This window comes from Salvelinus sp. IW2-2015, linkage group LG23, assembly GCF_002910315.2.
Source record: "Salvelinus sp. IW2-2015 linkage group LG23, ASM291031v2, whole genome shotgun sequence".
Classification (NCBI taxonomy): domain Eukaryota; kingdom Metazoa; phylum Chordata; class Actinopteri; order Salmoniformes; family Salmonidae; genus Salvelinus; species Salvelinus sp. IW2-2015.
Genome location: NC_036863.1, coordinates 7,770,410 through 7,783,019, shown reverse-complemented (window position 1 = coordinate 7,783,019; position 12,610 = coordinate 7,770,410). Strand labels below are relative to the sequence as shown.

The 12,610-nt window shown below is 41.8% G+C and overlaps 1 protein-coding gene across 4 annotated transcripts in view; it reads left to right on the top strand.

The window, feature by feature from the left end:
• gramd1ba (GRAM domain containing 1Ba) overlaps positions 1–12,610 on the top strand; it is a 102,254-nt gene that overhangs the window by 61,897 nt on the left and 27,747 nt on the right. For all 4 annotated transcript variants that reach the window (XM_023968310.2, XM_070434342.1, XM_023968306.2 and 1 more), the window contains one exon: positions 7,005–7,025. In XM_023968310.2, coding sequence (XP_023824078.1) covers positions 7,005–7,025 — 21 coding nt within the window. The remainder of the gene's footprint in view (positions 1–7,004; positions 7,026–12,610) is intronic.

The window sequence follows — 12,610 nt, the reverse complement described above, 5'->3', positions numbered from 1 at the left end:
ATACAGTGGTCCAAATGTTGCCCAGTAATTCAACCTCCTTTAGGAAGTTTAATTCTTCTGGTTGGAAAGGTAGTTATGAACCCCTGATTGCTATGTTTCTTTCAGCCAGAGACTGGGTGATACTTATTAAACGTGTAAGACATCCGCCATTCTTTCTTTCAGCTCCAAAATGTCATTGTATCTGTCAAGAGTCTGTCCCCGACTTAGGCGCAGATCAAGTTCTCTCCACTTAATCATATTGTTTGTGTGTTCAGGACTACCCTCATGGTGTTTCAGAATGGCGTTGATATTGACCAGTCATTCACGCCTTCCTTTATTATTTTGTAGTCTTTTGTAGAAAAGCTTACAGCAAAAAACAATCAGGTTGTTTTGATTGAGTTTGAACCAGCTCCTGGCTTTACATCTTCTGTAATAAGCCTGAATGGAAACCTCTTCTAGACTTGTCTTAGGGTAAGAAAAATCCAGTCTGGTTGAAGACCTCTGCGCACTAACTCAGTCCTCATAAGTCTGTTAAGACTGGGGGCCAATGCTGGTCATTGGTGAGCAGCAACGTTTCTATTAGGTCTGAGCTGCTTGTATCTGATGCTGGCTGTACACCTCTGGTTGTGCTAGTACTGGCTGAGGCTGCCTGTACTTACCTGGGTCTGTGTTAGTTACTGGCTAGGGCTGCGCTGTACTTACATGGGTCTGTGTTAGTACTTGCTGAAGTGGCTGTCATGTATCTGTGTAGTTTTTTGCTTGAAGCCAGCATCTTACTGGGGTCCTGTAGTTCAGTACTTGCTGAAGCCGGCTGTACTGGGTCTGTGTTAGTACTTGCTGAAGCGGGCTGTACTGGGTCTGTGTTAGTACTTGCTGAAGCTGGCTGTACTGGGTCTGTGTTAGTACTTGCTGAAGCCGGCTGTACTGGGTCTGTGTTAGTACTTGCTGAAGCCGGCTGTACTGGGTCTGTGTTAGTACTTGCTGAAGCCGGCTCTACTGGGTCTGTGTTAGTATTTGCTGAAGCCGGCTGTACTGGGTCTGTGTTAGTATTTGCTGAAGCCAGCTGTACTGGGTCTGTGTTAGTATTTGCTGAAGCCGGCTGTACTGGGTCTGTGTTAGTACTTGCTGAAGCCGGCTGTACTGGGTCTGTGTTAGTACATGCTCAAGCCGGCTTTACTGGGTCTGTGTTGGTACTGGCTGAGGCTGGATGTACTGGGTCTGTGTTAGTACTGTCTGAGGCTGGATGTGGATCAACTGAGTCTGTGCTTGTACTGGCCGATGATCCAGCATCTCCTCTACTGAGAAACTTAAGCAGAGCACCTGTAAATTATAGATAACAATACTATTATTAATTTTATCAGCTGCATCAAGCCCATTCAAACTGTCTCACCCAGATTTCCTTTTATACATTTTCAAATATAAAATATTATTTATACTATGGCTTGGCTGAATAATTGATGGTTATTATTTACTGAGAGATGTGCATCCATATTTCCCAGTATGCACAGCTAATCAACTTTTTAAATTCAATATATAAATCAATAGTCAATGTCAATCCATTGCTTTCCATCTTGCATAAGTCCAGAGTTGTAACTAAACCTTGACTGAGAGACTAGATAATCATTGTCTTGTTTTAAAACCCTATGAGGGGTGCCATCACACCCATATATTTTCTGGACTGGTCCCCACAGAGGTTGCTACTGGAAAGTGAGAGGTTCATTTCGTGCACGCGCATATGAACAAATGTTCACGTGCAACGCGTTTATCTTTTCCGAGCTGCAGTTTGTAAACATCGTTGCCCGTTTGCGTTTATCCAACGTAATAAATAGTTGTATTTCACTCTCACTTTTGTCAGGCACAAAGTCACATAACACAACCCTGGAAGTGGCTGGCAAGCAAGCAAGACACAGACAGACCAAGAGATGCACTGCCCAGCTAGGTTTGCTAGACAGACAGACTAGAGAGAGATGCACTGCAAGCTTGCACATCAACTTAATGTTAGTTATTTGCTGACATCAAACTTGGAGAGGAGAGAACACAAGTTTACCTGATTTCTGTTCCCGCAATTCACTCTCATGGTGTTTTTTTTCCCTCTCATTTCGTGACCAGAAGGATAGTTCAGCTTCATCCTCTTATTCAAGTTGTAAACATTGACACCCGCTTTGACACGAGGGGGAGGCCGGGCCCATGTGTAATTTGCGGGGCCATACGCAAGTTGCCTAGGGCTGTAAGCACAACCCCCACCTGTGGACGTCGGGCCCTCATACCACCCTCATGGAGTCTGTTTCTGACCGTTTGAGCAGACACATGCACATTTGTGGCCTGCTGGAGGTCATTTTGCAGGGCTCTGGCAGTGCACCTCCTTGCACAAAGGCGGAGGTAGCGGTCCTGCTGCTGGGTTGTTGCCCTCCTACGGCCTCCTCCACGTCTCCTGATGTACTGGCCTGTCTCCTGGTAGCGCCTCCATGCTCTGGACACTACGCTGACAGACACAGCAAACCTTTTTGCCACAGCTCGCATTGATGTGCCATCCTGGATGAACTGCACTACCTGAGCCACTTGTGTGGGTTGTAGACTCCGTCTCATGCTACCACTAGAGTGAGAGCACCGCCAGCATTCAAAAGTGACCAAAACATCAGCCAGGAAGCATAGGAACTGAGAAGTGGTCTGTGGTCACCACCTGCAGAATCACTCCTTTTTTGGGGGTGTCTTGCTAATTGCCTATAATTTCCACCTTTTGTCTATTCCATTTGCACAACAGCATGTGAAATTTATTGTCAATCAGTGTTGCTTCCTAAGTGGACAGTTTGATTTCATAGAAGTGTGATTGACTTGGAGTTACATTGTGTTGTTTAAGTGTTCCCTTTATTTTTTTGAGCAGTGTATATACATTATTTGGTGTACCTCCGACGGCATTGCGTACCCCAGTTTGGGAATACCTGCCTTACACTATTCTATGGACTTTGTTATCCTAACCTTCTTTAACTTCTTTGCCTAACCCCTTCTAAGGGTTGTGTTCATGTTTTTTTTACAACGGAAATTTGTGTTTCTTATTGAACAAGGCCAGGTAGTCCCTGCCGGTTTCGGTGTGTTTTCTTCTGTTTGATGCCTAACCAACATGACCCAGCCATCCTACCCTACTCTAACACTTTCCTGACAGCATCATCCATTCAAACATGATCCTCTATGTGCTTCTCTGTCTGAAATGTTCTGTGTTACTGGAGAAGTTAACACTAGATGCTGATCTTGGGTCAGTTTAGCATTTTCCCCACTAATGGTTCAGGTTAGGATTGGGGGAGGGGAAGCAGATCCTAGATCTGTACCTAGAGAGAAATTCACTTTAGCGCTACTGTTCATGCTGTTCTTTAACTTTGATGGAGTACCAAACTGTACAAGTCTCTTCTGTGGTGTTTTGTAGCATTGCTGTGGTACCAGGACAAATCCCGAACATTAATATTTGAAGGCATGTAGGCACACACACACACATGTAGATATTGTACACACGGATGCCCACGCACACAGCTTCCCCTCCCACCGACCACCACTAGTTACTATTACTTCCTGAACAAGCTAACTATGGAAGAGGAAAAGCTTGACACTTTATTCAGACAGTGAGGAAATTAGGTGGAGAGACAGTCAAGTGGGAGAAACAGTGGGAAGGGTGGATGCAGGGATTGAACCCTGATCTCTGGTGGGGAATTGTATATGTGACATGTACTGGGGAGTGTTACCACTACATGTCTCTGCACGTGGAAGGGGAAAAGTAATAGTCTCAGTCACCATTGGTCAATATCCTCTTAGTTGGAGCTAGAGGCCTTCACGAGTCCAAAAAGTTGTACCCATTCTGAAATGGACCTGGGGCTTTTCCAATAAATCTTAACATAATCACTAGTTAACTACACATGTTTAATGATATTACTAGTTTAACTAGCTTGTCCTGCATTGCAAATAATCAATGCGGTGCCTGTTAATTTATCATCGAATCACAGCCTACTTCGCCAAACGAGTGATGATTTAACTAGCGCGTTCGTGAAAAAAGCACTGTCGTTGCACCAATGTACCTAACCATAAACATCAATGCCTTTCTTAAAATCAATACACAAGTATATTTTTTTAAACCTGCATATTTAGTTAAAAGAAATTCATCTTAGCAGGCAATATTAACTAGGGAAATTGTGTCACTTCTCTTGCGTTCTGTGCAAGCAGAGTCGGTATATGCAGCAGTTTGGGCCGCCTGGCTCGTTGCAAACGGTGTGAAGACCATTTCTTCATAACAAAAACCAGAATTTGCCAGAATTTTACTTAATTATGGCATAACATTGAAGGTTGTGCAATGTAACAGCAATATTTAGACTTATGGATGCCACCTGTTCGATAAAATACGTAACGGTTCCGTATTTCACTGACAGAATAAGAGTTTTGTTTTCGAAATGATAGTTTCCGGATTTGACCATATTAATGACCTACGGCTCGTATTTCTGTGTGTTAATTATAATATAATTAAGTCTATTATTTGATCGAGCAGTCTGACTGAGTGGTGGTAGGCAGCAGCAGGCTTTAAGCATTAATTCATACAGCACTTCCCTGCGTTTGCCAGCAGCTCTTCGCAACGCTTGAAGCACAGCGCTGTTTATGACTTCAAGCCTATCAACTCCCGAGATTAGGCTGGCAATACTATAGTGCCTATAAGAACATCCAATAGTCAAAGGTATATGAAATACAAATGGTATAGAGAGAAATATTCCTAATAATTCCTATAATAACTACAATCTAAAACTTCTTAACTGGGAATATTGAAGACTCATGTTAAAAAGAACCACCAGCTTTCATATGTTCTCATGTTCTGAGTAAGGAACTTAAACGTTAGCTTTTTTACATGGCACATATTGTACTTTTACTTTCTTCTCCAACGCTCCAAATTGACATGTTTCATTATTTATTTGAGACTAAATAGATTTTTATTTATCCATTATATTAAGTTAAAATAAGTGTTCATTCAGTATTGTTGTAATTGTCATTATTACAAATATATATAACGGCCAATTAATCGGTATCGGCTTTTTGTGGTTCTCCAATAATCGGTATCAGCGTTGAAAAATCATATTCGGGCGACCTCTAGAACAGACCCGAGGACAACGAGACCCATTTCCATATAGACAAGTCCATTTTTAAGCTACTTTATTAACCGGAGCCGATAAAGCGTGAGGGAGAGGAGGTATAGGGAGTTGATGCTCTAACAGGGGCTGTGCTGTGTGTGTAGGCTACTGTAAGTGTGAGTGACACGGTGCAGGGCGGAAGGAGGGAGGGAGAGACGGCCACCAACCATGCCAACTCTTGCTATAGTTAACTAATAGCCGCCATATATGGGTTGTTTATCATCCAATATGATTACGTAGTACCAGTCTTGACTGCATCAAACTGGGAGAAGCTAGTTATGCTAGCTAGTTAGGCTAATTGAAGTTGCATGCGGTTTCTCATCCTACAATTACAAACAACTCCATTCAGAATAGAAAGTAGCAGCCTACCTGTTGGCTCTTGGTCGTTGTAGCCTATCCTTCTACTTTAACTTTTTTAATTCCATCTTCCATTGATTTAGATATCTCCCAACTTTTGCCACACAATGCCTGTAGCCTATTGCTGCTTTGATGACTTGATTGGCCAACAACAAGCTACATGCACCACTCTCGTGAAAAGCAAGAGCAGCAGCATAAATCATAATGTCTCTCTCTCTCTACTGCAGCAGTCGCATTCAGATCTGTACGGGTCCTTCCGGACAAGTCAGTTTAAATGACCAACCCCAAGACCCGTGAAAATCATATGAGATTCGACGTAGACCCGTGACATTATTTACAATTCTGGATCTATATGGATCTATATGAGTGTTTTTAGAACTGTGGAATGTAAAGAACACCTCCTACAGTCCATGCCAATGGCCTCCCATCAAGAAACCACACCTCACAGTTCTACTCAGGCCCTTGATTAATGTTGATTTCATCCCGATGAGCAAAGATAAGCCCGAAATGCAATGATACATAATCCAAAGGATGTTGATGGTCGGTTGTTTCATGTGTAATATGGATGGTTAATTTGTAATGTCATTATTATTGCACAATTGAAGGCAGCTAGTTGTAAACTGCTGTTATGAGAGGCCTTCATACAGATGTAGGATGCACTATATTCCCTATATAGTGCAATACTTTTGAGCAGCCCTAATGGGTCCTGGCCAAAAGTAGTACACTATAGGGAATAGTGTTCCATTTGGGATGCAGGTTTAGTCTTCAAGTCTACTATAATATAATATATGGACAAGATACCTTCCTGTCAATAACTTAACTTTTGAGGGTAATCTTTTTTTCCCCAGTTATATGTAGCCCATTGTTGCCCTCTTCTGGCGTATATATGTATTGACTTTTATATCAACTTACTTACTTTTCTAATGTTTTTGTAAGCATTAAGACTGACAGTGAGTGGGATACTTCTGTACAGGGTTGGAGTAACTGATTACATGTAATCTGATTTACAAAAAACCCACCTGTTACCAGCTAACATATTGTAATCAGATTACAGATACTTTTGAAAAACTAGATTACTTCTTGGATTAATCAAACATTCAGAAAGGATGTTTATGAGAAAAAAAATACGTTTATATGACACCTTTCTGTTTTCTCAGTGACATTCAACTCAGCATGGAAAAAGGCGCAAGTTTGAGTTTGTTTCTGTGCGAGTCTGACCAACAGTCAGAGACCACTATGATGACACACCAAATGCTTTTAATTAACACTTTTTGTCTTCTAATGACTTTTAACGGGAAAGTAATCCAAAAGTAACAAAGTAATCGGATTACGTTACTGAGTTTGTATTATCCAAGAGTGACTTTACTGACCTAGCCAACCCTGCTTGTGTTTAAGGTGTGAAAGCTTTTTTCTGTGTATTTTTGTTGCCCTAGCACTAACCCATATCTCATCTTTCTCTCTTTTTTTGTCTCCTTCTCCACCTTGATGTTCGACTCTTGTTTGTGAGCACAGAAAAGCCAGAGCTGGTACAATGTAAGTCTCTACCTCTTCTCCTACCTCTCCTTGGTGAGCTATATGTAACTGTGGGTGATGTTTTGCACGTTCCGATGGCACAATGGGTTGGAGCAAGGTGCTTGCAGTTGTAGGTTTGATTATCACATGGTTCACATACAGTATAAGGGAGTGTGTGTGTGTTTGTTTGTTTGTTTGAAGTTGCTTGGGAGAAAAGCAACTGTTAAAAATACCATTATAACCGTATTATATATTTCAGTGATATGGGTAGGACCGGTGTTCATGTTATCAGACTGTGTTGCACTTTGTCATTTGACTGTTGGCTGTTGCAAGGTTTAGGTCTACCAGAGAGTTTATACATGTTGGGGTATCACGCTATACCTAAGCAGCATTTGAAGACCGATATTGGCTGAGCATGAGAACAGTTCAAGTTTTTAACGATGTTGATTTGCAACCGAACAACAACCCTAAACCGACATGAAGCAGAAGGTGTGAAGTACATTTTCCCATTTTAAAATCAGATTTCTGAGGAGGGCCATCTCATGGTGAATGATTTTAGGAAGTGCTGTATGGACACCTTTGCTTCCTTTCCATATATCATTTTAAAAGAGAGCACATGGGGAAACCAATAGAGCCAACAGTTGCTATGCAGATTTGAAAAGTCCTGCCTGTGAAGCACTTCCCCTACAAATGGTCTGTCAACACATTCCTGGTACTGATGGCATTCATATGAAATTATGAATTAACTTTTTATCCAAAGAAATTAATGAAAATCAGAGGCTAATTTAAATTGGCATCAAAATGAATCATGAAATTGACTTCATTTGTGATTCACATTGCTCCATGGTGAATAGTGAATACACATTTAACAATGCAGTTGCCTGGTGTGATTTTTTCCCATGGGAAATGGAGAGATATTAGAGACAAATGGCATTCAGTATGAGGAAGTTGTTCAGTCACGTCGTGTGTGGGTGGGTGTGCATTTGCACACCTTCGTGTGTGCATATATGCTTTTGTGTGTGCTGTCTGTATTTTTACAAGTGTGTGTGTGTGTACGTTTGTGTATTGACTTTTGTGTTTGTATGCACTTGTGTGTGCGCGTATGTGGGGCTTTTGTTGTATTTGGTTGCCTCTTGACTATAACCAGGGCCTGTGTTCCCTGACTGTAACCAGGGCCTGTGTTCCCTGACTGTAACCAGGGCCTGTGTTCCCTGACTGTAACTAAGCAGTAGCTGACAAAAGGCCGATCTCTGATTTAACCAAGCGGACAAAAGGCCGATCTCTGATTTAGCCAAGCGGACAAAAGGCCGATCTCTGATTTAACCACGCGGACAAAAGGCCGATCTCTGATTTAGCCAAGCGGACAAAAGGCCGATCTCTGATTTAACAAGGGCGACAAAGGCCGATCTCTGATTTAGCCAAGCGGACAAAAGGCGATCTCTGATTTAGCCAAGCGACAAAGGCCGATCTCTGATTTAGCAAGCGCGACAAAAGGCCGATCTCTGATTTAGCCAAGCGGACAAAAGGCCGATCTCTGATTTAGCCAAGCGGACAAAAGGCCGATCTCTGATTTAACCAAGCGGACAAAAGGCCGATCTCTGATTTAGCCAAGCGGACAAAAAGGCCGATCTCTGATTTAGCCAAGCGGACAAAAGGCCGATCTCTGATTTAACCAAGCGGACAAAAGGCCGATCTCTGATTTACAAGCGGACAAAAGGCCGATCTCTGATTTAACCAAGCGGACAAAAGGCCGATCTCTGATTTAACCAGCGGACAAAGGCCGATCTCTGATTTAACAAGCGGACAAAAGGCCGATCTCTGATTTAGCCAAGCGGACAAAAGGCCGATCTCTGATTTAACCAAGCGGACAAAAGGCCGATCTCTGATTTAACCAAGCGGACTTTTGATCTGTGGACCAGGGCTGCGTCCCAAATGGCACCCTATTCCCTTTTTGCTGTTTCTAGTTTATGTCAAAAGGCTGCAGTATATTATATGAACATGACTGTGTATTTTAATTCTCATGTACTCACTCTAGTGGTATAGGCCGTGTTCATTAGGCGCCAATAATATTAATCTAATCTGACTATGGAGTAGTCCAATAGGAAATGGTTGTTTCTGTTTTCAGTTGCGTTACATTGTGCCAGATTTAGTTATTGGTGGTGCAGATAGTGAGTCGTGAGAAGTGTGATGTGCTTCCTGTTTCTGAATATCAACAGGAAGTGTGAATTAGGGACATTGTTTTTAGGTGTCCATGGAACACATATGGGAGCCTACATCTGTACCTAACATTTGGTGCTGTCAGTCATGTTTAGATTTAGGCTACCCTTTGGTGGTAAAGTAAGACTAGGTTTACACTCCACGTAGCGTTATCCTTAGCAAAACATCACTGATGCATGAGTGAAGTTACAGATTCTGGCATACACCGAAATCCCAGCGCAGAGCCCTCCATGTGGTGTGCAGTGAAGTCACAAAGCAGAACTTCCTAGAGCCGCTATGGAGTGCCCCTATAGTGGAGTCTAAGTCCAGCCGAACCAAACTCCAGGGATTGAGGACAGTATGACGGGATGCCTAACTAGATACAGATGAGGTGTTTCTGAACCTAACAGTTTGGCTTGTAAAACAAAACCACCATATGACTGAGCAGCTGAGAAGCTGTTTTAGGTCTAGTTTCTATATTAGGATCCCTGTTAGCTGTTCCAGAAGATGTTCAGCTGCTCTTCCTGGGTCCACAATGTCTTGTGTTTACTGTTTACAGGCTATGTGGATAGTCTTCATTATGACCATGAGCTCATTAAAAAAACAGACCTATCCAGACAGCCAGAGAAAGGAAAGGAAAGATACAGGGTAAAATAAAAAGGGTTAAACTAGGAAGGTGCCGTTTCACTGCATGATAGTCCTAATAGTTCCAGTTAATAGATAGGCTACAGTAGACTATGGCTGCCCGTCTATCATAGGGTTGTTCACACACCTTAGAACCTGTTGTTCCAGGGGCAATGGATCTTGACTTCAACCAATCTATCATTGGCAGTCTTAAGACCAGGAAGAGGTTAGAAGATATGAGTCACACTGGTATAAAGGCTGTAATCCAACACACAAGAGTCATGTCCAGTAGTGAGAAAACATTTTAAAATAGAATGAAATGTGGAGGTACTACTTAAACTTGTCCAATAAGACACACTCATTTTTGTTTTCTGTTGCAAATGTTTTGCTACAGTGTGTCTTAATGAACTCATCCCTGGTTCCTTTGGGTAATGTCAGCGAGAGACTGCGAAGTCTCAGACAGATGTTTGTGTAGGGGGAGACGAGGATGGAGGGGGAGAGCCAGGATGTGATGCAGGAGTTGGGTTGGGAGGGCAGTGTAGCTGTGTGAATCACCTTTCTGGTATGAGAGTAAGGGCCTCCCACGCCCATAACCCAAATCAGCCCTGTGAGAGGGTCTTTGGAGTTCAATCACCCCATGATCTGAGATAGAGGGAGAGAAATAGCGAGATCTGGCTTGGGCCTTGTCCTTGGCCATGCTACAATGTTTACACCATATGACACACACACACACAATGGGTTTTTCTGTTCGCTGCTCTCTCTCTCTGCTTACAAAACCTCTGAATTAATGTTTGCCTCCCATACTTTTCCTGGAAGAGAAATGTATTTATTTATTTGCATTTTTGCAGGATGAAAGCTCTTGACGCACCATCGTGTTTTCAAATGTAAAAAAAAAWAAATATTATACTTAGTAACAGTAATAATATGGCAACTACTGTCTAATAATGAAATAATAATAATACTTTTTTTTAAATAACATAAATTAACAGCATAAAAATGTTTTGTCCAGCTACTCATTTGTATTTATTAGTGATCCCCATTAGTTCCTGCCAAAGCAGATACTCTTCCTGGGGGCCAAACACACCAAAGCACCCACATGACATATAAAACAACAGATAAAACAGTGAACTATGTGTTCTGAATGAGCTAAAGATAAAACAGTACATCTATATAACATCCCTACACCACCACATATCCACAACACAACATGTTTAATACCACCATACAACAATACCACAATGTGTCTGTACATTGTTGTGTGTCTCTTCAGTCCCCGCTGTTCCATAAGGTGTATTTTTACCTACTTTTTAAATCTGATTCTACTGCTTGCATCAGTTACCTGATGTGGAATAGAGTTCCATGTAGTCATGGTTCCATGTAGTACTGTGCGCCTCCCATAGTCTGTTCTGGACTTGGGGACTGTGAAGTGACATGTCTTGTGGGGTATGCATGAGTATCCGAGCTGTGTGCCAGTAGTTTAAACAGACAGGTCGGTACATTCAGCTTGTCAACACTTCCTACAAAAACAAGTAATGATGAAGTCCATCTCTCTTCCACTTTGAGCCATGAGAGATTGACCTGCATGCCATTAATGTTAGCTCTCTGTGTACTTTTAAGGGCCAGCCGTGCTGCCCTGTTCTGAGCCAACTGCAATGTTCCCAAGTCCCTCTTTGTGGCACCTGACCACACGACTTAACAGTAGTCAAGGTGCGACAAAACTAGGGCCTGTAGAACCTGCCTTGTTGATAGTGTTAAGAAGGCAGAGCAGCGCTATATTACGGACAGACTTCTCCCCATCTTAGCTACTGTTGTATCAATATGTTTTGACCATGACAGTTTACGATCCAGGGTTACTCTAAGCAGTGTAGTCACCTCAATTTCCACATTATTCATTACGAGACGTAGTTGAGGTTTAGGGTTTAGTGAATGATTTGCCCAAATACGATGCTTTTAATTTTGGAAATATTTAGGCCKAGCTTATTCCTTRCTACACATTCCGAAACTAACTGCAGCTCTTTGTTAAGTGTTAGTGTTATGTCATCCGCATACATACACACTGGCCTTACTCAAAGGCAGTTGCATGTCGTKAGTAAAGATTTGAAATAGGCCTACAGCTAATAAACTACTGCTACAACTACTAATACAATTAAGTACCTATAATATATACATACATTAGAGGTCGACCGATTATGATTTTTCAACGCCGATACCGATTTATTGGAGGACCAAAAAAAGCCGATACCGATTAATTTTTAAAATATATATATATATTTTTTATTTGTAATAATGACAATTACAACAATACTGAATGAACACTTATTTTAACTTAATGTAATACATCAATGAAATCAATTTAGCTTCAAATAATGAAACATGTTCAATTTGGTTTAAATAATACAAAAACAAAGTGTTGTAAAAGTGCAATATGTGCCATGTAAAGAAAGCTAACGTTTAAGTTCCTTGCTCAGAACATGAGAACATATGAAAGCTGGTGGTTCCTTTTAACATGAGTCTTCAATATTAAGGTAAGAAGTTTTAGGTTGTAGTTATTACAGGAATTATAGGACTATTTCTCTCTATACCATTTGTATTTCATATACCTTTGACTATTGGATGTTCTTATAGGCACTTTAGTATTGCCAGTGTAACAGTATAGCTTCCATCCCTCTCCTCGCCGCTACCTGGGCTCGAACCAGGAACACATCGACAACAGCCACCCTCGAAGCAGCGTTACCCATGCAGAGCAAGGTGAGTGACGTTTGAAACGCTATTAGCGCGCACCCCGC